We start from the raw sequence: 26,343 nt of genomic DNA on the forward strand, positions 1-26,343 counted from the left end.
TCCGCTATTGTCCTCTGGAGGGTCCTGCTGCTGTGCTGCTCCCACGTCGGCTCCTGCTGACCGCTGGTCCCCGCTGACTACCTCCAGGAAGCGCTGTCCTCCGGTCCATGGGTGCGGCCATCTTGGATTGCCCATGTGACCCACTACCACCAATGAGGAGCCTTCTCCTTCTCTCTCAGCCTGTCAGCTCCCAGTGTCCACTATAAAAGGATCCCCAATGCTCACACAAGTTGCCAGTGCAACTAGTTTCTTAGTTTAGCTAAGCAAGCCTTCCCACTGCGCTCCAGCCGCTCCACGTAGCTGCTCAGCTACCAACGTCTACCCACGGCTATCCAGCCGCTCCACGTAGCCACTCAGCTACCAACGTCTACCCACGGCTAACCAGCCGCTCCACGTAGCCGCTCAGCTACCAACGTCTACCCACGGCTAACCAGCCGCTCCACGTAGCCGCTCAGCTACCAACGTCTACCCACGGCTAACCAGCCGCTCCACGTAGCCACTCAGCTACCAACGTCTACCCACGGCTATCCAGCCGCTCCACTCAGCTACCAACGTCTACCCACGGCTATCCAGCCGCTCCACGTAGCCACTCAGCTACCAACGTCTACCCACGGCTATCCAGCCGCTCCACGTAGCCACTCAGCTACCAACGTCTACCCACGGCTATCCATCCGCTCCACGTAGCCACTCAGCTACCAACGTCTACCCACGGCTATCCAGCCGCTCCACGTAGCCACTCAGCTACCGACGTCTACCCTCGGCTATCCAGCCGCTCCACGTAGCTTCCTAGCTACCTCGTTACTGCCGCATTCCTCAAACTCCTGTCAGTTCGCTGCACCCTCTCATGCGGAGAAACTTCATTAAGCCAAGTCTCCTCCAGCGAGCGTCTGCGCCAAGTAATACAGATCCAAGGCCCAGTCCGGGAACACAGCTCCTAAATTCCACGCTTGTGACATTTCTTATGTTCTAGTTGTTTGATTGTTCAATTAGAAAGACTGTGACAAGTGTTGCTGGCTACTATTTCATTTTTAAAATTGCTCAGAAAAATACAGATTTACACATTATATGAAGACTGTAGAACCAGAGACAACTTCAAGCAAGAAAGAAAATAAAGTACTTCTACAATTTGAAAGTCGAATCTAGGGAGTCAAAAATGGACTACCTAAAAAAAGTCAGGATTATAGCTATTTTTCTTTCCTAATCTATGTTTTTCAGCAATTCTTACAACCTGCATCCCTCAACGGAGAAAGGTTCTGGTATTTGGTAATGAATTAACAAACAACATGGTAAATCCATTAAAGTGGTCATAGGGGTAAGAGGTCCATACTCAAAATAAATAATGTGTGATGTATTTTTACTGGGTAAGTATTGGTCATTTTCCAGAAAAAGTATGTATATTATGGGGCCAAAGCAGCAAAGAAAACTGTTTACATACACCGCAGGGCAGTGGTTTCCAAACTGTGAGCTGTGGCACCCTGGGGTGCCTCGGGACACTTGCAGGGGTGCCTCAGGTTGGTGGTCCAGCACCATATCAAATTTTTTATTGTCAATGTAATGTAAATATGTGTAACGTGGACAAAGAGAAGCGCAAACCTGTCCACCACCACATAACTGACCTAAGGATGACAGGTAAGCACAATTTACTTCACTTACTACTTAACTACATTTTTAAAAAAAATTCTCAATAACAAACTTTTGTCTTAGGGGTGCTGTGAATACAATGCTGATACTCTAGGGCCCCATGATTCAAAAAAGTTTGGGAACCACTGCTGCAGGGGCAAGATAACATAGATCCGATACACATAGTTTTAAATAAAAAGCCACACTCAATTTGAAACTAAATAAGAGGAGTCTAACAAAAATTAAAGACAGACAGATATCAATTCATATGTGGCATTAAACTTAATAGGTAACATTCATTTTGGGTAGATTTGTGCATTAGTTCAATTGATCGACAATATAATGGACATTTATGATGATTCTCACAAGTATGTGACCAAAGAAAATGGTATTTAGTTATTTGAACTCAATTGCTCCTGGATATTGCATTATTATTGAAATTAAATTTGAATCACATACACATATATCACCAACAATACAGATAGTTCTGCATTAATAATTTAATTTAAAGTAGATGAAGAAATAACCAAATTATTTTTGTATTTAGTTTCTGCAAACAGCTTTGCAGAATTTAAATGTTGAGTGCAAAAAATTATTTTTTAGTAGATTGTTTTTATTTAGGATGGTCTTCGCTGTTTCCTATTGACATATGTGATAATGAAAAAGGAAAAGTAGTAGCATAATATATCTTCCAACTGGATGCCAGAACAGTGAAGACGAAGATTTAAAAATGATTGTAAAAAAAAAGAAAAAACAAAAAATATAAAAAAAATAAATACCTTAATAGAATGACTGAGTCATAATCTATCCCTCATAAATATGATCGTTTTCACCAACAGAGAGTGAATTATAAACATAAGAAAATATTGGTAAAAGATTGTCTCTTTTAAATCACATTGGAACAATAAGAGGAGAGTGGATGAAGGTGTTATGTAACAATTTTCTGAAAAATTGCCTTTTATTTAATGGGTGAAGGAGTCATGACCTAGGGTTCATAGTAACAATATTATTTTAAAGGTTGGTAGTCCATCAACTGATATATGGGGAATGCAGTCAAACCTCCAAAAATTTTTGAATGTTTGACTGCATATTTGAGGATAGTGCATCCACCCTCAACCTAGAGCTTAAAACAAGCTGTATGGTCTTGTCCTTTAAAGAAAGTAGACAATGCTTAAGAGGGTGGTGCTTCTTTGTCTTGTATTACTCTAGGACAAGATAAAAGCAAATGTGTGTGATAAGATTGAAAGTCTCCAAGATAACAGAAATGATCTCTCAGTAGCAGAAAGACTTTCCCCAGGGGCTGGCTGCTTGTCTCTGGAGCCCTTTTCCAGCCAGCGAGAGCAGCATATCCCTGGGAGAAAGATTCCTGATGGGGACAGACATCAGAAGTCTTTCCCCAAAGTACTTTTTCCATGAAATTGCTGGTATTCTGTGGTTTCCAGCCATCTGATGCATGTTGTCAATGCCCATCCAATAGCAAACAGCTTCTATGCAACTGCTGACACCCACAAGTGGAACATGTGAATGATTCTGAGCATGTACAATAGCTTCTATCCTGTGGACACCAGAATAGTGCGAAACTTTATTCTGCTCCCCGGCTGTTCTGGGCTGAGCCTTGTCTGCAAGCTCAAGCGCTCACCAGTTATACAGTACAGACTGGTCCAGAAACTGGGAATTAACAGACACCAACAAAGAGGTCTTGCTGCAGTGTGACCACACATACCCAGGGGTTCCAGGTGCCGGTGTCACTGTCAGGGCCGTAACTAGGGTAGTGCAACCTGTGCCATGGCACAGGGCACCGTGGAAGAGGGGGCCCTGTTTGGGCCTGTCGATTTTCCTGTTTATTATCATTCTCACTTGTAGCTTCCTCTTCTTTTATCCCCAGCATCTCCTGGCCTCCCCTCTCTCTTCCCTGGCCCTTTTTCAGGTGCAGGTTCAGGTTTTTCTTATGTCCCTATTTAAAAAATGGGGGGGGGGCGCCAATGCTCTCTCTGGCACAGGGCACCAAAAAGTCTAGTTATGGCTCTGGGTAGGGGCCTAGGAATAGTGGTTCCAGGTAGCCTGGGTAGAACAAGCAGCAACAGGTTCCGGTATAGAAGCCTGGTGGTGGCAGCAAGTTACCTGTCCATGTCACAGTGGGAGGAGTCAGTAACAGGTTAATGATGGTGAGAGGGAAGTCCCTAGGAGTGAAGTTCCTCAATGATGAGTAACCTCCTCCATGTGCAACAAAATCTCTGAACTCCTGACTGAGCGAGATCATCTGGTTGCAATTACCATCAAATGTGAAGATGTAAATTTAAGGGTGTACATAATAACTAGTGACCCGCCCTGGCTTCGAACGAGAGCAATTTTATCTCACCAAAGCCCCCTGCATCTCTTAACAACCTACGTCATGTCACACAGTCCCCTGCATCTTACCATAACCCACTTCTCACTTCTGCCCCCTGCATCTCAGCAGTGTCACTACAACCCACACTGCTGCTGCCCTGCATCTGGCTGGGGCTCGGCCAATGAGATGTGCTGGGAGGGGTCACGGTAGATTTGTAGGAACAGGAACATCACGCTGTAGAGGGAGCAATTCACGGTGAAGCAATGTGGTCGCCAGAGTCCGCTTGCAGGTTCAGCTTAGGGATGGACATTGGAATCCAATGGTTACTTACCATCAATGTCTTTTGTTGAGTTTTTACCATTTGATGGTGGCAGTCCAATGTTTGCCACCATCGAATGGAAATCATTCGATGGTGTTCTGATGTTTTGTTTTATTTCCTGATAGCTATGCCTCCCCTGGCTTCTTCCTGGCTACTGTGTATGCATCAGGGCATCTTCATGGGTTCGGTGGAGGCTGTCTCACGCTCTATCTACCTCAGACGTGACCCTGCTCAGTCCCTGACTCCCTCCCTGCTGCTAAGAAACAGGGCACATTGCTATCTCTCTGATTGGCTCTATGAGACAGTGAGAGCCTATCAGAGCTCAGCCCTCGCCCCTGCAGCAGTAGTCACTCACACAGCACAAGAGTTTTCTGTGATTTACTTCAATAAAATAATCACTGCTCGTCTCCCTGTTGTCACAGATGAATGGTTCATGGACTTCTACCTTCCTCGACCAATGCTGTATAGAATAGTGAAAACCCCATAAAAATACGTCCAGTTGTGCAAGAGATTACCCCGAACAGACAGACCCCCTGAACCGGGGACTTTATATTTATTTATGCAAAATTTGGTGGTGGGAAATCTGGCAATGCATATCCATCCACCTAGCACATGCAGGGGCTGGTGTTCGTGTACTTAAAATGAGTTTTGGTTTTCGCTTATGTAGCCAAGGCTTCAATGTACCTGCCGCTGGTCTTAAACTAATCACGGACCGGCAGCCAATCAAAAAGAATTGTCGGCGGTGGCTTTTCAAATTTGGTGCTGGCCGTTAGCCAATCATGGCTTGCGTACCGGCAGCCAATGAGAAGCAGCCAGGCAGCTGCATCTGATTGGTTCACAGCCGGCGCCAAGTACAAACCCTGGAGGGAGGATGCTGAGCTGCCCGGCAGAGCCCCACTGCCAGCCTGGGACGGGAAGAGGAGCAGCCGGACTCAGCCAGCACAGACTCCGGAAATGGAATGAGAGGTACCGGGGGTGGGAGAGGGAAGCAGGTAGCTTGCGGTGCAGGGAGTGGGAAGTAGGTAGTGAGAGGTGCAGGGTGTGGGAGAGGGAAGTAGGTAGTGAGAGGTGCAGGGTGTGGGAGAGGAAAGTAGGTAGTGAGAGGTGCAGGGCGTGGGAGAGGAAAGTAGGTAGTGAGAGGTGCAGGGCGTGGGAGAGGGAAGTAGGTAGTGAGAGGTGCAGGGCGTGGTAGAGGGAAGTAGGTAGTGAGAGGTGCAGGGCGTGGTAGAGGGAAGTAGGTAGTGAGAGGTGCAGGGTGTGGGAGAGGGAAGTAGGTAGTGAGAGGTGCAGGGTGTGGGAAAGGGAAGTAGGTAGTGAGAGGTGCAGGGTGTGGGAGAGGGAAGCAAGTAGCTTGCGGTGCAGGGAGTGGGAAGTAGGTAGTGAGAGGTGCAGGGTGTGGGAGAGGGAAGTAGGCAGTGTGAGGTGCAGGGTGTGGGAGAGGGAAGTAGGTAGTGAGAGGTGCAGGGCGTGGGAGAGGAAAGTAGGTAGTGAGAGGTGCAGGGCGTGGGAGAGGAAAGTAGGTAGTGAGAGGTGCAGGGCGTGGGAGAGGGAAGTAGGTAGTGAGAGGTGCAGGGCGTGGTAGAGGGAAGTAGGTAGTGAGAGGTGCAGGGCGTGGTAGAGGGAAGTAGGTAGTGAGAGGTGCAGGGTGTGGGAGAGGGAAGTAGGTAGTGAGAGGTGCAGGGTGTGGAAAAGGGAAGTAGGTAGTGAGAGGTGCAGGGTGCTGGAAAGTGAAGTAGGTAGTGAGAGGTACCGGGGGTGGGAGAGGGAAGTAGGTAGTGAGAGGTGCAGGGTGTGGGAAAGGGAAGTAGGTAGTGAGAGGTACCGGGGGTGGGAGAGGGAAGCAGGTAGCTTGCGGTGCAGGGAGTGGGAAGTAGGTAGTGAGAGGTGCAGGGTGTGGGAGAGGGAAGTAGGTAGTGAGAGGTGCAGGGTGTGGGAGAGGAAAGTAGGTAGTGAGAGGTGCAGGGCGTGGGAGAGGAAAGTAGGTAGTGAGAGGTGCAGGGCGTGGGAGAGGGAAGTAGGTAGTGAGAGGTGCAGGGCGTGGTAGAGGGAAGTAGGTAGTGAGAGGTGCAGGGCGTGGTAGAGGGAAGTAGGTAGTGAGAGGTGCAGGGTGTGGGAGAGGGAAGTAGGTAGTGAGAGGTGCAGGGTGTGGGAAAGGGAAGTAGGTAGTGAGAGGTGCAGGGTGTGGGAGAGGGAAGCAAGTAGCTTGCGGTGCAGGGAGTGGGAAGTAGGTAGTGAGAGGTGCAGGGTGTGGGAGAGGGAAGTAGGCAGTGTGAGGTGCAGGGTGTGGGAGAGGGAAGTAGGCAGTGAGAGGTGCAGGGTTTGGGAGAGGGAAGTAGGTAGTGAGAGGTGCAGGGTGTGGGAGAGAGAAGTAGGCAGTGAGAGGTGCAGGGTGTGGGAGAGGGAAGTAGGCAGTGAGAGGTGCAGGGTGTGGGAGAGGGAAGTAGGTAGTGAGAGGTGCAGGGTGTGGGAGAGGGAAGTTGGCAGTGTGAGGTGCAGGGTGTGGGAGAGGGAAGTAGGCAGTGTGAGGTGCAGGGGTTGAGATGGAAGCAAAAGCTAATCTCATTATCAAAATACTATCTCCACATAAAATATATATACACACACACACACACACACACACACACCCCCATATACAAATATATACACTAAAAAATTCAGAGTTGGACACCACGTTAATACCGCAAATGGCGATCGGCACGTTTCCCCGAAGCTGTAGATATTGCAGACAATTTTAGTGGGTGGTCACCAGAACACATTTTATTAAAAATGAAAACAAAATAAAATTATTTTCAGCAGTTATTTTAACATACAGTGTAAATAGTTACCATATTGTTAAAAGATTTTCTACATTTAACTTTGAAAAAAACAGTGAGACTTAATAGAAAGACAGTTTGTGAATATCATTTTACTGGTGTGATATTGTATCATAATACCTAAATATACATTGCATATTGCATGTTAACTGCTGTATGATTAAATACATAATATATATACTGTAATTTGCCAAAAAGAGCAAAAAAAACAACCAGCCAGTGTATAACATAATGTGCAATCAAAAAGAATCAGTTTTGTCAGAGCAATATAAGCGATGATCATTTTCTCCCACACTCCCCTGCTGCGGACTGTGCAGGTACAGGTACAGTTATTATGGCTCTCCTAACCACATAGCTGGAAACCACAAGAACGCTGTAAGTCATAGCAAGCAACTATATCACTTTTCATTAATCTAGTCCAAGCGTGGCTGAAGATCTAACTCACTGCTATAGTTACAGTACAGTACAATCTGCAGTTTGCACCATGTTCTACACTCCCCATTGTGGTAAATCCCCGATTGCTGATTTTTACACCTTAAGGATCACGACATGTCTTGGGAGGATTCATTTAGTAGCGTATAGGGAAGGACTATTATACATAATAAGGGACACTTTTGCCTATTTAGTATAGTCCTATTTGGCAATTAATATCGTTGCACTTGCACTTAACAGTTGGCTTATTTAGAAGTGTGTTAGAAAATTCTGCACTTTTCTGTAAATCCACTAGCTTGTTACCGCATGTAACGACCATTCCTACATACAGCTACATTAACATTTTCCTAAATATAAACAGGGATATATCTGGATGTTGGCATGTAAGAAACAAGGATCCAGAAATGACTTTTCCTTTTTGCCGCGTTATTTTTGAACTGTGTCTGAGAATGTCTGCTGATTCTGTTTCCAAACTCTTCTTATATAGCGTGCCTCTGAAATGAGCGCGTCATCCCCCCAGCATGTCAAGGGTTGATTGTTACTGTGTATGATGGAGTTGCTAGAGAAGGTGAGGCCTACCCAGAACTTCTTGTGATGCTACATGCACGTTATTATAACTGTTCTGATGCTTTATATTTACAGGGTGGTCCATAAGTGTGGAAACACTCTTCAAAAAAAGAAATTAAATTCTGCATCTGATTGATAAGTTACATGACTACCGTCCTAATTAAAAAATTAGAGTTGCTTCCAAGATCCCCTAAAAAAAAAGTTTTTTTTCCCCCACTCCCATGACACTGGGTTAATATTTCCTTACTCATTTCCTTTTTTATAATGGGGTTTCCACACTTATGGACCACCCTGTATTACTTATACAGTTATGATCATCCCAGTCCATAGGGCGTTATAAGCACTTTGGGCTGTGGCATTATTATCGGTACATGTGTGGTTTAGTTAGTTCTAGCTGTGCACCGGGACATTTTTCCCAAGTCACCTTCTTCACTGACCAGTGACACAGAAAAGCAGCAATTTAGGATTGCTAGTGTGATAACAGTGTATCTTCTTATTCAGAACTACATCAGAAGCCGGCTAATTGAGGATAGAAAGTAGTACGGCCAAGTACCGGTTCAGAACTGCAGATTTGTACCCAAAACAAAAAATTTTTTTTTTTGTTAATACATAAACAATTGGATTAAATCAATCACAACTTTAAAGCACAATAAGCAAAGTCTATTACATTAGGAAGTCTATGAACTGTTATGTTAGGCAAAAATGTGGATTTGCAGAGTAAATATTTGCTTCAACGTAGCTGTAAGCTACACCTCTCCCAAAAGAAAAAAAAAAAATACTTAAATTATACTTTTATATTCACACACTCAATAAAAGTTTTTTTCTAGTTAAAATACATATTCAAATAACAGTAAAGAAACAATATTGATTCACTCCAAATAAAATAAGAGATTCATTTTTATCCTGAAATGCAGAGACCTGCCAGGTTCGGTAGCTGCTCTCAATTTTTTCTCAGTAGTTTAAAAAAGATCAAATAATTCATAAAAATATAATTAATCAAAATAAAATCTAATGACTTTAGTTAACATTTTGTAAGCACTTTCAGGGTTAGCCACATTTGGCCTCGTTTAGCATTAGGAGATAATCCAGAAAGAAATTGCAATTTTGGGAACTTGTTAATTAAATGGGCGCCACTAGGAAAAACTCTACCCATTCAGTTAACCTCTTGCCTGTGGCTGCTGAAGAGAGCGGGGAATGACGTGCAGCCGTGAACGGAGTGAGGTGACTGAAAACTGTAGTTTTAACAAGGTATGGTAGGGGGACGGTGAAGGTTTGCGCTGAGCTCAGTGCGGACAGTTTCCCTTTAGATTAGGGGATTTGTGTGTTTTTTTTTAGTAGTTTAACTAGGACACGCCCACTGCGCATTTTCAATGTGACTTCTGCAATGGAACATGATGTGGCGCCAGTGTTCAAAATTGTACTTTCTAGCTGGATTTAATCCTAGTGGCATCATAAAAAGGTAAATGAAATCCTGCAAAACCTTACAGCTGGACAAATGAAATGATTCAAGATGGCAAATAGGGATCCTACAGATATCAACCAGATCATTAACTGGGCTTGTTTGAAAAGATGACCCCCTTATAATACTGAATGGCTCAACCTTGTTCCATTTGGCCACCTACATGTGTGACTGGCTTAAGGGTCGTGTTCAAATATCATGTTAGGAACAGCTCTAGGACCTGTCCTACTCAATCAGGTTAGAAGGGAACGCAAGAAAAAAAAAATTATATATATTTATTTATATTCTCAGACATCCACCCCCAGTGCCAAGTCCAATGTAATGTAGATAGAGCAAAAGATAGACAGTTGCGTACACATGGTACGATATCTATGAACAATAACAATATCGTTCAACGATAAATCATTCGTTCATTCATTTTTATGCAGCGAACGACCAACGATGCGCATTCCCGCATGGTCCATAACGATATCTATGGTCGTCCGTACATGTAGGCCAACCTGGATGATATTGTCAAGAATGGCCTGTTCAGAGATGTGGCAGGATGACTTCACTGAAAGATATCTTTCAGTGTGTACACCCAATATCGCTTGTCCTGCACTATAGAAAGTTGATGGGAAATCGTTCAACCATATCCTTCATTGAACAGATCGTACCGTGTGTATGCAGCTGAACAGTTGCACTAAATAGGGGGAGTCATTTGTGCCTGAAACGTTGCTGACTTGCACAACAAATACATCTTGTTTAGTGCAACTGTTCCAGAGTACAGTATTTTTTTTTTCGCTCTCTCATATTAATTATATATATATATATATATATATATATATATATATATATATATATATATATATATATATTTTTTTTTTTTTATTATTTTACATTTTTTTCATGACAGTTTTTAATTGTTAGCAGAATATATGTATTGAGCTTTATACATACAGTACATAGACCTATCTGAAAGTGGGGAATTGCATTAAAAAAGGCCTAGGGAGCAAAATATGTGAAATTGTGCCCGGGAAGGGGACATGCTTAAAAAAACAGGTTAACAGGACAGAGCATTTACAAAAAAAAAATAATAAATAAATGCTAGTTGCAACTATCAGACTTGGATAAAAGTGAAATAAGCAGCACAGCAAGTATAACATTTTTAACATTGCAAACCTGTTATCATGGTTCAGTATTTACTCTGTTGTCACAAATCCACCATAGTTTACTGTATGTATCTGTACCTCCTGCCTCTGAATGAGCTGCACGGAATAATAATAGTATTTCGGGCTTATTTGGTTTTATTTTTTCATAATTACTGTGACTTGTACGATTGTGGCTCTATAAGCTCAACAGCTGAATGACTAGTGCGCAAGACATGCATTGTCTCTGCCTTGCAGATGGTTACATCTTTCCTCTTAAACACAGTAATTGCGAGCCTGCAAAAGAATGACATGTCACATCCTAATAATAATCTGTTACTTCAGTGCTTGTTATTTTGTTCCCTACATGTTTTGTCCTTTATATGCCAGAATCAATATTTAATGAAAGGGTACAGTTTTCAAGTCAACTGAAGTTAATTACTTGGCAAGAGCCTTTATTTTTGCTGGCCAGCGAAGAAGTGTTTTCTTTTCATTGACATTTGAAGAACAGTATAGTATAAATAAAAACAAACTTACACTATAATTCCAGCACCATTTGCAACAATTGCTTTTCCTGCAATGGACATTTAAAGTTCATCATCATCACTATTATATTCCTATCTCATTTTATTTTTTTTTTAAATTGTCATAATAGTTATTTTACTAAAACCAGCAACACAGGTTAGGAATCTCGACAAGGAGCTCCATCAACAAAGAAAAATTCCCTTTGATCTCACACTGCTCCTGTTGCTTAAGCTGGTCATACACTGAGCGATAATCGTTTACATCAGCCAATGAACCAACTGCTCTCATTATGGTTCATTGTATGGATATGAACAATCGTTCACAGCCTGAAAAACAATAGTTTGATTTGCTTATCAAATCTGCCGGTACTCCTGTCTGTCGTTCTGCCGATTCCATGCAATGAACGTAGACCTCCTCCATGCATCTTTCCCTGCTGTCGCTCTTCCTCTCGTACCTTCCGTGCATCGCCTGAACAAATTGAGTTATCAGCTAGGAAAATGCAGCCTGTTAACATCAGTCAGGGTTAGATTTTCACTAGTCTCCAGAGAATTTATAGGCTGCATCCACAATATGTCTGCCTTTACCGTGTACATAATTCTTAGCGTGTTTTTCTGTATTTTCATTGAGATGAGATGCTAACATACAGTAGTTAAGGCATACAAAACCTGAAGCTTAAAAGAAAAAAAAAAAAAAGATAAAAACCTCACAAAACAAAAACATAAAAGTAAAAAATGCCCAAGAGACACTGACACTTTCTGAACTTGGTAATAACAACAACACACAGAAACAAAAACACAGGGCAGTGCTCAGTTTCGTCATTATAAAAATAAGTTGAAATGGCAGCATAAGACCATCTGCATAGCTTTGCATTTGACTTGCCATTTATATTAAAAGCAATGTTGGCAGGTGGGCTGCAATCAGAGTTGCTGGGGTTGGCAGACGTAGTCAGGAGAAGTGAATATCAGCAGACTGATGATTTTGGTTAGCTATAAAGAACTGCCAGAACGGTCAATGACACCACATGACTGTTCTTCTCAGGCACAATGAAGGGCAACAATTTCAATCAAGGCAAGAGGTGGTTAAGAGGAGGTCTTTGAGCAAAGTAGTTGCAGTTTGTAGTCTTAACTTGTTAATGCTTGGCACAAAGTAACAGAATGAAGAGGAGGTTATGATACGTTGATGATATACATACTCCCAAATTTGTCAGGCAGAAATTCTAATATGATGAAGGTAGCTGATGTCATTGTCTTTTTTTTTTTTTTTAAGGTACCAAGCAGCATATTAAGCCAGGAGGTGTCAGCAGATAGAGTACAATGTGTGAGTCTATTGATCTCTTAGTAAGGCTCAGATTTTAGACTTTTGTAGAGGCAGCAGGTAAAAATCATTCCAAAAACCTAAGGAGCAAAGGACAAGAATTAAAAGAGGGGAAAATATATATAGGATAAATTCCATTCTAAGCTCTGCCCAGTTAGATACAGCCTAGTGGTTACCACCACAGGCACAGTCTTATTCTGCTTATATTACATTTATGTCTTCATATAAAAGAGACAATACATTGCAGAAGTAGTAATTGACAACAGTATTAAAAATTAATTTTTCACCTACTAAAGTTTGTAACACTAGTCACAATACCCACCTGTACAAACCCAATGCTGATGCCCACAGTTCCAATAATAAGCAGGTGAGATCGGATGAAGGCTTCCAGTCTGGTGATGCAGCCACCCTGGAAAGAAGAGGAAAATCACACACATGTACAGAGTTAGCCACACTGGACTGAGACAAGTGATGCTCTCTGTATTGTACGAATAACCGTATAAACAGTGGATGGTGCGAGTTTGCCAGCAATGGGCCTTCATTCTTTTGGCAACTTTATCCTTTGCTTTCAATGTTTTGTCTCATGTTTTCTATACGTGCTAGCTAGCTCTAGTATCTAGTATTGGCAAACAACATGCATGATATAAATCGTATATTAACCACAACATGTTGTGTAATCTGCAAAGTGTGAGAAAGTAGGCAGCCAATCAATCACAGGAAAATGCTCTCCGGTTCTCCAGTATCACCTGAACAAGATGATGGCACCAGCACCCATTTAACACCATCAGGCAAAATCATTCAAACATTTTTCAAATGGAAAATAAGTAAATTTGGGATAAAATGAGAAGCTAACATGGAGGAGTGTAGATTGTATCAAGGTTGACCCATATATTATTTTTTAATCCCCCAATCCTTATAAATTTGTCATCATTTCTATGCTCTCTTTCTTCATATGAAAAACACACAATTACCAACTTCATTTACCAACTAAAGCCAGGCATACACTAAACGATTATCGGTCTAACCAGCCAACTAGTTGGCTGGTTGGAGCAATAATCTGCTAGCGCGTGGGAAGAAACTATAAACTGCCATTTGCTCCCACACGCTGAAAAACTGCAGTAATCGGTCTGTCCAACTGGCAGGAGAAACCAAACACGTTTGATTTCTCCCAACCATATGGACAACTATCAGTATAGGGGGAAAACTGGAAGCGTCCCCGTCAACTGATCGATCAGCCTGGCAGCAGTAGGCTGACACTGCCCGCCTACTTCTGCATGTTTACAAATAAACAAGGTTGTTTGTGTTTTTAAATGTGTGGGAGTGTCCCCGAATTTATAATCAGCACTGGAGCTTTCAGCCCAGTGCTGGGTACCACAAAATCAGGGGGGTTTACTATGACTGTCCCCATGTGTTTGACCTGTAATAACCATGGGACTTGTCTTGGCAAGTATAGGACAAAATTAAAGATAGGAAAATAGTTCCAGCCGCTTTCGGTAGAAACTATTTATCCCATTTCGGCTAATACAAGCAGTCAGGTTTTTTGGAGGGCGCAACTGACCTGGGGCTGTCTGGAATCATGGGGATGGTACCCTCACGCTGCGGAGACCCCTCTATGCTTCCAACAACCAAGGCGGGCAATGCACAGTGCTGTTTACCCCAAAGTCAGAGGGACCGCACATTGTTTTCCCCCCTGATTTTGAGTGAACCAGCAGTAATCAGTTTAAGAGTAATCAATACACAAACTTTTTTTCTTTTAACAAATAAATATTTATTTAAAACATGAACAAGTAGGCAGACCGTGCCTATATACTTCTGTGACGTTTCAAGTAGGAGAAAGTTTGGCAGGTCTGCTGAAAAAGTTAGTTAGGTGTATAGAGCACGGTGCTTATTGGACAGACAAGTTGGATGACTGGATGAAAGTTAGAAACAAAGAATTAGACGGCAGATAAGAACCACTTGGCCCATCTAGTCTGCCCTTTTTTTTACCTTTTGGTAACCTCAACCCTATGTGATCTTCAGTTCTTTGTAAGGATAAGCTTATGCATAAACCAAGCATGTTTTATTGTTCTACTGTCAGAAGAAGCTGGTCAGCTAAAGTAAGAGATATTTGTCTCAAGCTAGATACACACCTGAAGGACCTAACAATCGATGCACTGGCCGATACAATGTCACTCACAATCATATGATCCCAGAACACACTATGCAATCTTCGGAACGACGTCACCATATACGGTTACACGAAGCTGATGGTCACGATATACGGTTACGCGAAGCAGATGGTTTGCATACATCTCCGATATATGAAGATCTGCACATGCAAAGGATCTGTACGGCAGATCTCCTTCCACAAGTTTGCTCACAGTACCTGCAGATGTTTGGGGGTGGAGTTAGGCAGCATCCCAAGAAACGGGACCCATTTTCTGGCCATGCTGAAGCCAGTGGCTGCGTCCATGTAGCCAGCTTCACTGGCTTCAGCTGAGTGAAAACATCGGCCATCCCGAGTAATCTGAGAGTTACTCAGATGACCAATGGTCACGCAGAGTGATGCGATCACGGAAGGTGGCAGAAGGCGTCTATTTACACAAAATGCCTCATGCAGCATTAGCCTATTTTAGCACAGTAGCGGTGCCCAAAGAAGCCCCTGCTGTGCTAATAGTATACAACTCTAAATCAGGCACTACAGATGTGTCCTTATACATCTTTGCTGCAGTCGCGTTAAAAAGCCCCTCTTGGCACGCCAGGTCCCGTGAGACTGCTAGCGCCGGGCGACTTTTTTTCCGAAACTGTGTCTAAGTCGCAATGCGATGCGACTAGGGCGCACCAGCAGACTGTGCTGATTAATTTGATATGCGACCCTTATATATCTGTGTGCGACTGAGACTCTGTATCTGTATATGAAGTGCTACAATGTAGCAGCTGCATCGTTTTTCATTCCAAGTTCCGTTGTGCTTCATATACAGACTCAGGTGCACACAGATATAGAAGGGTTGTATATCACATTAATCAGCACAGTCTGCTGGTGCATCCTAGTCGCATAGCATTGTGACTTAGACGCATTATCAGTAAAAAAAAAAGACACCCAACGCTAGCAGAGTAGCACGGGAACTGGTGGCTCACGCACTTCAGGCAAGTCACGCTGCGTGAGGTATCGAGGCTGGATGTATGAGGTCACATCTCTATATGTGGTCGTTCATACACACTACACCATGTACACCACATCGCAGCGTCCCGCCTGACGTGCAGCACATGGGGCACTATTGAGCAGAAACATTCCCCATACGAGCCATGGAATCACTTTGAAATGTCACTAGAAAAAGGAAAATGCCAGTGAATCCGGTTTACACCACATAACTTTCCATAATAACAGAATTAATTTGTATTGCGGTTTTTCCTCACAAATGTGCCGAGTTCTTTTACATCTCTGATAGTTGTGATTATGTTCCAGGGAAAATTGTCATGTTGGAGATAGAGAGTCCTAATGTGCATAGGAAGAAATACATCCATCCCAATCTATCAACTTTCTCGTAAGTTACTGGCACACTGTTTGTTAATATATTATGACCATCTGTAATAAGGACAATGGTAACTTGTGGGTCTGTGCATGGTTGGCACAGTGGGTGGCACTGCTGTCTCACAGAGCTGGGGCCGTGGGTGCAATTCCCATTAGGACACAGTCTGGGTGTGTAGTTTCTCTACAAGTGTGTATATTTCTTCAGGGGTTCCCCCTACAGGCCAAAAATATATATGTCAGTAATTTATTTGGCTGCTGCTGAATTAACCCTAGTGTGCGTTCTTGTGTGGCAGAGAAACTGCAATGTAATCTCCACTGCGGCAGGGGCTGATGTGAATGATTAATCCTTCTCTGTAAATCTGCTTACATTATAGGAATAAAAGTGTAATGGTAAAGTAATAATACATACACCATTCTCTTTATGTGAAAAACAATGCACAGCATAGTATAGGCAGCTTCCACAGTAGCTTCTTACCTCAACTTTGTAGATGTTTGAGGGGTGGTCCCGGACCCCACACTTAGGGGTAACAGTCTTACAGCAGCTGTCTGGAACCAGGCGATTGTTAGCATCAGGAGATTGTATCCAAACGCTGTCCTTCCAGTCGTGGGAGTTGTTACTGCCACAGCATTTAAACTAGATAAGAGGAAGCACAGGACAGGACGCCAGGAGCAGTGAGGGACGTGTGATAAACAGAGTGCAGGTGAGACGTACAGAGCGCAGGTGTGACGTACAGAGTGCAGCATGTGTGTGTCTGTTTGTGAGAAACAGCACCAAACTGTTACATACATGGTGTAATAGATGAGAATAGGGACTGCTAGTGAGTGAAATGTAGCATACAGGATATTCACTGCAGTATATAGCACCCAGACATCATCACCTAGTGCATGTCAGGGTCCATCACTGACTGCAAAATGAATGAGAACAAGGGATTTTGAATATATCATCTTCCATTTGTAAAATAATGATAGGGATGATTTCAGTAGACAGAGCACCAGAGCTCCCCCCTCACCTCCTGCTGCAGTTTGTCCACAGCACTGGTCACCTTCTCCTCCCCTGGCTGCTGGTACTTCTTGGTCATCGTGTCCTTCAGGCTCTGTTTCAGTTCATCATTTAGCTGCAGAGACAAAGCAACATTGCTTAGCCCCATACAGAACCTCTGTTCTATTATCACACTCCATGCTTCTCATTATTCCCCTCTCTTTATTTTATGTACAGGAGTCTCAGAGTATAGGTATGTATATGTATGATGTCACACGTGTTAGCATGGCTAAAATAGAGCTGTGTTTATTTAGAATACTAAAGCATTATTACAGAAATCAATGGGTAAAAGTACATCACTTACTGGCTAGCAGTACAGATGTATCACACACGAGGTGTACGGAAAGCCAGGCTTAATGCAACAGTGCGTTTTGTTACATGTTGGTGTAATATTAAAGAACCAGGCGCAAGTAATATAAATGTTCTATTTTCGGTGCATTCAGTAATATATATATATTTAGTCCTGATGAAAGTACTACTGTAAATAAAGCACTGAAACATTGATAATATGCCGCTGTGAGACTGAGTTCTATTTATAGCCTGGAGTGCTGCACTTAATTTGATGTTCTGCATTGTCCCCCTGCTTGTGCGGTCACCCGGCTGCTATTTTATTTTCCAGGGAGAGCCGGACCCTTTTTTAAGATAATATGTATATACACAACATGTTGTCTTGAGAAATGGGATACGGTCCCCGAAACGTTGACCTGTATGTCACATTAAAAGTTACCCCGCAGTGGGTCCTTTGTTCACCTGATATTGAAGTCTCCGAGTGCCGCCTCTGTGGACAATTTACGGGGGAGCAATACCCTCTAGGAGGGCACTGGAGCCCAGTTACTTGTATGGACTGGTGAGTGCCGGGCTTCATTTGGACTTTATACACACACACTATATATAAAAAGTCGGCACTCCCTTACAGCCTTTGAACACCACGGTGCCAGCCGAAAACTTGCAAAATCACATGTAACTAATAAGTCTTGTACCGATAAGGGTGCATAGAACTGTATTTACGATTAAGACATGTATTTCATGATGCGCAGACTCATTAGTTATATGTGATTTGCATTGTGTTGTTACTTTGACTTATTGTTTTTCTTTTGACTGTCAGGCTGGGTAAGGGGATGTCTTTGCTGGGAGACGCTTCAGTGTTACCAGGGCAATGGAGGCGGTGCCAGGGACATGTGTTCCAGAAGTCTACCGAAGGTCCTGCGGGTGCCGCTGATGGAGCTGGCAGGGATACTGACATCTCATTTCACATTGGGGTTATTTAAGGTAAGACTGTTATGCTGCTTTTTATTCCTGATGACGGATTGTGGATGGATGGATGTATATATATCAATTATGTAATTGTGTAGGAGCCCTCAGAAACACAAGGCAGGGGCTGCAGCTAATGCAGAAGGACCAATTGTTACCTGTGAGCAGAACGGCGCACACTGCGGCATGGAAGGAAAGACAGGGACACAGCAAGAGTTAAGCACAAGTATATACGATATACACACAGAAGCAGCAAGCAAGAGTGGGGTGACAGCCTGGAAGGGGAATAGGCTTTTGGTTATTATAATTGCAACTCTCACAAGAAACTGAAACCCTTGTTGGAATGGGGCATTAAAATGGACTACAACGGGGATCCCATTATGAATGAAATGCGGTATCCTGCAGCTGCATTTTCAGAAGCATTATAAACACGTAGTAGTACAGTATTATAGTATAGTAAATAATAAGAAAGTTTAGTTTATTGGTGCACCTTGTGTCTCTTATGCTTGAAATAAAACACAAAATTCAGCATGAATCTACAGAAGGTCCCAAGCAATGTGATTGGATAACAAATCAATATTTACTTATTAATGTATACTCTATGGTACAGCAATGATTATGTGAATGCTCAAAATTATAATGTTAACTGCAGGGGAGATAATCACTAGATCATCAATCAGTTCTACATCTTACAGAGTTAAAAAGACACAGAATACAAATCAAGAAAAGTAAATGAAAACCAGTTAAAAATATCTCTCTAATATAAATAAAAGGGCCGAGATTCTGCTTACTCATCTAGTAGTTACTCCAGGCCAAATATTACATTTTTAAATATAGTTTTTATTTCTTAAAACACCAACAGTTTCCCATAAACGCTCTAGTTTGATGTGAATGTGTCAGAAAACCAAAATTAAATTTGGATTGCCATGAACTTATTTGGGACTATTTAAACTGTGCCCACACTGGCGAGAAATATTTGCTCTAAATCACACAACCCTGTACGGGCCCCACTTTAGGAGCGGTGTGTAAGTTTGGATACACGTTCTTAGTAATACAGATTCCTCTTAATCCCTGGTGTAGGTGGTGCGCAGTCTGCAGTCAGAAGAGACAGCCACAAGCTATAATTACAGATTTGCCAAGCTTGCCCTCACATGTACCCTCTTATACTTAATCACATAAAATCAAATTACAGCCTCACTGCCTCAGGGCGTGTCTAGGAAAATGAAGTCAACCACATATTAAATGCAAGAGAAAATTACACTGGGAGACAAAAAACACATACACACAAAATAAAACGTAAATGTAAAGTTAAATGTAAATAGTAATTTTTTCTCTGACAAATCCCAGAGACTTCTACTGGTATGAACATCGGACTAACCTACTTTTTATATGCCCAGATTATGGAGGTTTGGCCGAGGTGCCAGTGTGTGGGTCTAGATTGATGTATTATCAGGACCCCCTCACTGTGGCGTGATAATGCGAATGGCATACTCACCTGGCGAAGGCTTTGCCTCAGGGCACAAATTCTCTGGTTATAAAGGCAGGGGACTGAGCATATGATGCAATCTGAATCCATCAGTCCCCACCCACCACTGGCATTTGTGGACCATTTGCTTATTTCTAAGCAACTGTGCAAGGATGTGAGCACCACCATACCAAACCATTCCATTTTACACTTGGGGCCCTATTCAGAAATGTACGCTATAATCATGCAGACGCAGCAGCTCTGTGATAATATGCCAATGCCCCAGGTGGCATCTTGTGTATAGACGCCTCCTGCTGGCTTCTCTCATTCGCTGCTATGCACGAAGACGCAGCATCGAATCATCTGCGTAAACATCGGTCATCTTAGTAACCCTCACGTTACTCAAAATGTCCGGCAAAATCGCACTGAGGAAGCCAGTGAAGCTGCGCCCACTGGCTTCAGACATGCCCCAGTTTTCTGAAACACTGTTGCCGCCCCAAAATGGCCGCAGCCTGATCCATGGCACTGCGAGCAATGTTGCAGAACGAGATCTGCACATGCACGGATCTCTCACCATCAGGGTGTACGTATACCATCGGGTTCACGTCCATCTCTGAATTGGGCCACTGAATATAAAGCCGACCTGGCGGATCATGGGAGACCATTCTGGCACCATACTCTGCACAAGTTCCCCACCAACTAGATTTTCTCTGATAGAACTGGATGTTTAGATGAGCTGATAGAGGTGAAGATTGTGCACATATAGTGTTTTATTTCCAGATGTTACATAAGCACAGAAGGGCTCTCAGACCTCACAATTACGCCACATGGGAAATGGAAAAATGCAGCGTTTATGAAATCTGTGCAATTGCCATTGTGCCGCATTTAAAGCATTTTCTGCTTAGATCAGCTCACACAAACCAATGCCACAATGCCAATCAGCAGCAATCCTTTGCCAAGCTTAATGTGGGCATGGAAATAAGTGTTCACTGATATGGACAACAATGTGTCTACAGATGTGTGCTGTGGTGTGTAAATCGTACGCGTCATAAGTAACCCCAAGTACCTTTATACTCTCATTTCCCAAGTGGGGTGCACACACATACCAAACTACCGTAGGTGACAAAACAATCCAGCTCAAGTAAGCACCATCATTGTTATGGCTAGTGAGGGCCCTTTATGACAAGTACGCCATGTCACACGCAATCACCCTACACCATCATTGTTATGGCTAGTGAGGGCCCTTTATGACAAGTAAGCCATGTCACAAGCAATCACCCTACACCATCATTGTTATGGCTAGTGAGGGCCCTTTATGACAAGTAAGCCATGTCACAAGCAATCACCCTACACCTACACCATCATTGTTATGGCTAGTGAGGGCCCTTTATGACAAGTACGCCATGTCACATGCAATCACCCTACACCATCATTGTTATGGCTAGTGAGGGCCCTTTATGACAAGAAAGCCATGTCACAAGCAATCACCATACACCTACACCATCATTGTTATGGCTAGTGAGGATCCTTTATGACAAGTACGCCATGTCACACGCAATCACCCTACACCATCATTGTTATGGCTAGTGAGGGCCCTTTATGACAAGTACGCCATGTCACACACAATCACCATACACCTACACCATCATTGTTATGGCTAGTGAGGATCCTTTATGACAACTACGCCATGTCACACGCAATCACCCTACACCATCATTGTTATGGCTAGTGAGGATCCTTTATGACAACTACGCCATGTCACACGCAATCACCTTACACCATCATTGTTATGGCTAGTGAGGGCCCTTTATGACAAGTAAGCCATGTCACACGCAATCACCCTACACCTACACCATCATTGTTATTGCTAGTGAGGGCCCTTTATGACAAGTAAGCCATGTCACACGCAATCACCCTACACCTACACCATCATTGTTATGGCTAGTGAGGGCCCTTTATGACAAGTAAGCCATGTCACACGCAATCACCCTACACCTACACCATCATTGTTATGGCTAGCGAGGTTCCTTTATGACAAGTACGCCATGTCACACGCAATCACCCTACACCATCATTGTTATTGCTAGTGAGGGCCCTTTATGACAAGTAAGCCATGTCACACGCAATCACCCTACACCTACACCATCATTGTTATGGCTAGTGAGGGTCCTTTATGACAAGTAAGCCATGTCACACGCAATCACCCTACACCATCATTGTTATGGCTAGCGAGGGTCCTTTATGACAAGTACGCCATGTCACACGCAATCACCCTACACCTACACCATCAGTGTTATGGCTAGCGAGGGTCCTTTATGACAAGTACGCCATGTCACATGCAATCACCCTACACCTACACCATCATTGTTATGGCTAGCGAGGGTCCTTTATGACAAGTAAGCCATGTCACACGCAATCACCCTACACCATCATTGTTATGGCTAGCGAGGGTCCTTTATGACAAGTACGCCATGTCACACGCAATCACCCTACACCTACACCATCAGTGTTATGGCTAGCGAGGGTCCTTTATGACAAGTACGCCATGTCACATGCAATCACCCTACACCTACACCATCATTGTTATGGCTAGCGAGGGTCCTTTATGACAACTACGCCATGTCACACGCAATCACCCTACATCGTCATTAAAATGGCCATAAATCAATAGCAATGAATGAGCCATTAATTACCAGGTTTGTGCTTAATCTGGAACATGGTGAAATAATCTGCTCCTATATGCAGTTGATTAGTAAATGCTCCCCACTTACCTGCTGATAGTATATATAGGCCAGGACACCTGCAAGGATCTCCAAGATGAATATACACATCAAGAGGATGAAGTACTGAGGACATAGGAACAGAAATGAACAATATTAGAATACACCCTGCATCCGATTAATTACTAGACTGCTACACTATATTATACCTATTCTATGGATCAAAGCAAACATACATATCAATTGTCAGCACCCAAATATATCTGGGTATATGGAATGGTTCTATCCTTCCCTTTGGTTTGCATATGGACTCCTGAATATCCAAAATGTATTCCAAATTGGACTTACTAGAAACAACTCCTGTGCCAGAAGGTGCCCTACACAACAGATGCCAGTGCATGCTATGGGGATGTCGTACAGGGTCTTATATTAACCATAACCAGCTACAACTCCGTCTTCTGTGTTGAGTTCAATTTGCACTTTAAATACTTTCTGGACATGTTGTTACACAGAGCAGACTCGTCTTTTCCTCTTCCAGAATTCTGCTAATGGTTCCTAAACTCAGTAATGAGTGGTAGATGGCTCTGCTTTCTCCTGCCATTCCCCATGTGTTGGGACAATCTTAGGGAGTCACTTAAATCTGCCACGTCTGAGATTGATTATTTGGCTCTGTACAGTTGCGTATCCACCATCAGTGCAGTTTTTGTGAATTTGACTTCCATGTATTGGAGTCCAGGTTTACTGGGCCAGCCCTGACACTAGGCTGCTTCTGAGTGGTTTCAAAGATCAACAGTCTGCCCTGACTGATTCTGCTCCCTGACTGATTCTGCTCCCTGTCTGGCCGATGATCTGCTCTTCCTCCCAATGCCCCGATACTACAACATTGAGACATGCAGTATGTCTCAATGTGTGAGTAATGCTGATTGCTCAGCAGCTCGATCCCCACCTGTGCTTCTCCGCCCATTACTCTACATTTGGACCTTCTCCCCTCTCCATCCTTCAGAAGTGGGTGAGTACTGACTCCCTACCTGTCTGTCCTCTTCTGCAATCATTTAAAAGGCAGGTAAGTGTGTTTGAGGAGATACCAAAGCAAAATTATGTTATGGGGGCAATTATTTTAATACATGGTGTCTTTTGAATGTTTGAACTATTAGTGTTGTGGGTTCATTGAGATAGTAATATATTATAGGGCTAATAAAACAATGTTGGGTCTCTATATTAACACAATGGAGGGTAAGAATGTAATGATTGGGCTATTTTGAGGAGGCCTGCATATTACATGTGTGTCTTATTTAATCGCAAGCCTTTAACATTGCTTCATTATTTCAGATGAAGTCAGGAAATCACCAGTACCAAATTTAGGGAAAAAAGAAAGGTCACTTGGATGCAATGATTTGTGTATATGTCCATGCAAATAGATTGTGGCTGGATTTAATCCAAACGGCTTCAACTTAGCTGAGGTCCACGAGCAAAGGTACAGGGATATGATAGTACCCCAAAACACCGGTCAGCCACACCTGCTCTAGGAGACCTTGAAGACCTTCAGATTCTAATGAAACGGAGTAGCTGACAAAGAATACACTAATGGGATTAGGAGAGTGAGAATGAGTAACATACCACCTCCATCTGGTCCCCCCTATATAGAGGAAACAAGACAGAGTCCTGTACTTCCGCAAAATTAACGCATGGGTGAACATGGCATGTAGGTTGGCATTGCTACCAGTAGGTGGCAACACTCACATATAATATACATGTAGCTGCAGTAAGAATAGACAAATGATTGTATGTGGGGAGGAGGGATGGGGAGACAGATATACTTACACTGTTCACATTCCTTACATTACACCAGCATTACAGGGACCTGCCCAGAACAGGGACTCACTGTGCAAACACGTGCACACTTCTATATGGACACCTAAGCAAATATGAACTCTCCAGACCACTGGATTTCAGTGATACAAGTTTTAAAGTGATTTCTTTGGACACATCAGAGAGTTATATACTGACGTAGCGTATGTATTAGGTGGCACATGTGTATATATTAGGTGGTACATATAAAATCTATTATAAACTATTATTACCAAGTCCTCAAGGGTTGTCATGCAAAAAAACATGTCAAATATATAAGAAAATGATTTGAATATAGCAGTCGGCCATTGTAGCACTGGCAGAGGTGGAAGACAGCAGTAAAAATAGAGCAGGCATCAGGACACATGATTCCTATGACAGTGTATCGTCTCTGTATAAGCTGTAATGGATGCTGAAGTGCCAAAAATACTTTTTACAGCATTCCTGGGGCATTACATTGCAAACCTGCCAACTGGAAAAAACAAGGTCCCGCCCCCAAATACAAACCACTCCCATTTCCCAAAGTATGTCCAGTTTCCATCAGGCCATGAGTGCAAAACATGGGGACAAGCGTTAATACAGTTTCATCTGAAATTTGGCTCAGCAACCTGCTGGACCAAACTCATCAGATGTTACACTAAGCACTACAAAGTCCATTTACAAGAGTCTTTATATGAGAACTCACTACTTTAAGCAGGCTTTTTCGTTCCTTAAAGGTAGCACAGCATCCTAGGATACCAGTCACCATGACAACAGCACCGGCGATGACCAGGATGTAAGCAGTAGCAGCATAGGTGCTGGAGGGTAGCAGGCTGATGTAATCACTTTTCTGGACCAGCGTCCAAACTCCTACAGCCATTACAGCAAGGCCTGCCAGCTGGGGATCAGATAAGGAGAAGCATGAATACGAGAGGATTCTGGGACCGTGGCACTTACATGCTGCAGTAATAAGGGAAAATCAGCACAAAGACTTTGGCAAAACATCTAAAATCAATTAAGTAATATGCAGATTGCAAGAACAGGTTTAATATTTGCATTCAAGTACAACAACTGCAGTTCCCTACTGAGGTAATTTACTATATTGCAAGGGGGATCAGTATAATTTACCGCCGGCCACATGCAGTGAAGATCCCGACAGGTAAGTATTTTTTCTATTTAGTAACCTAACCTCCCCCCTAACCCTCCCTTAGGAGGGCCTAACCCTAACCTCCCCCCAAGTGCCTAACCTTAACTCCCCTCTTAGTGCCTAAACCTAACCCCCCCTTCCCCGCAGCCTAACCCCAAGTCTCCCGGGGGGGGGGGGGCCTAACCCTTACCTCCCACCGGGGGTGCTAACCCTAACCCCCCTTCCCCTAGCCTAACCCTAAACCCTAACCTCCCCCCGGGGGTGCCTAACCCCCCCTTCCCCTAGCCTAACCCTAACCTCCCGGGGGGATGCCTAACCCTAAGTCCCCCCCCAGGAGCCACTAGCCACGCCGCCCGCCCTCCGCGCGCGCGGCTGTCCACGCCCGGCTTACCTTCGATCGGTGAGCCGCTCCCGGAGTAGGTCTAATGACATGCGTCGGGATATCGACGCCGTTCATTAGACAGTTGCTGGGATTAGACCGGTCCGCATTTTAGACCGACTGCATCCCTATGCGGGGTGTTTACTGTCAGCACTAGTGAGAAGCACAGCAGCGATATCGGGGGGCTTTACCTAGATAAAAGCTCACATGGCAGAACCACTCCCCCCTGTGCTCACAGCCCCATTGGTTAGCAAAGTAAAAGATTCTAGAAGGCAATCTATAGTCTAGCACAGTGGTTCCCAAACTTTTTTGAATCACGGCACCCTAGATTAACAGCATTGTTTTCACGGCACCCAAAGTTTAAGCTTGTTAAAAAATGTAGTAAAAAGTGAAGTAAATTGTGCTGACCTGTCATCCTTACGGTCAGTTATGTGGTGGTGGACAGGTTTGCGCTAATGTTTATCCACATATTTACACTAAATTGACCATAAATAATTTG

General features: G+C 43.5%; 1 protein-coding gene across 1 annotated transcript in view; it reads right to left on the reverse strand.

Moving 5' to 3' along the window:
- Window positions 1–11,095: 11,095 nt before the first annotated feature.
- The window catches only part of CD151 (CD151 molecule (Raph blood group)), a 45,766-nt gene continuing 30,518 nt past the window's right edge, over window positions 11,096–26,343 (reverse strand). The window contains exons 3-8 of the mRNA XM_088470986.1: window positions 25,025–25,216; window positions 22,543–22,617; window positions 17,027–17,131; window positions 16,492–16,650; window positions 12,828–12,914; window positions 11,096–12,585 (exon numbers count right to left, since the gene is read on the reverse strand). Of these exons, the coding sequence (XP_088327112.1) occupies window positions 12,526–12,585; window positions 12,828–12,914; window positions 16,492–16,650; window positions 17,027–17,131; window positions 22,543–22,617; window positions 25,025–25,216 (678 nt within the window). The 3' untranslated portion in view covers window positions 11,096–12,525. The remainder of the gene's footprint in view (window positions 12,586–12,827; window positions 12,915–16,491; window positions 16,651–17,026; window positions 17,132–22,542; window positions 22,618–25,024; window positions 25,217–26,343) is intronic.

The sequence above is a fragment of the Taudactylus pleione genome, unplaced genomic scaffold (genome assembly GCF_031769625.1).
Source record: "Taudactylus pleione unplaced genomic scaffold, aTauple2 ptg000109l, whole genome shotgun sequence".
Taxonomy (NCBI): Eukaryota; Metazoa; Chordata; class Amphibia; order Anura; family Myobatrachidae; genus Taudactylus; species Taudactylus pleione.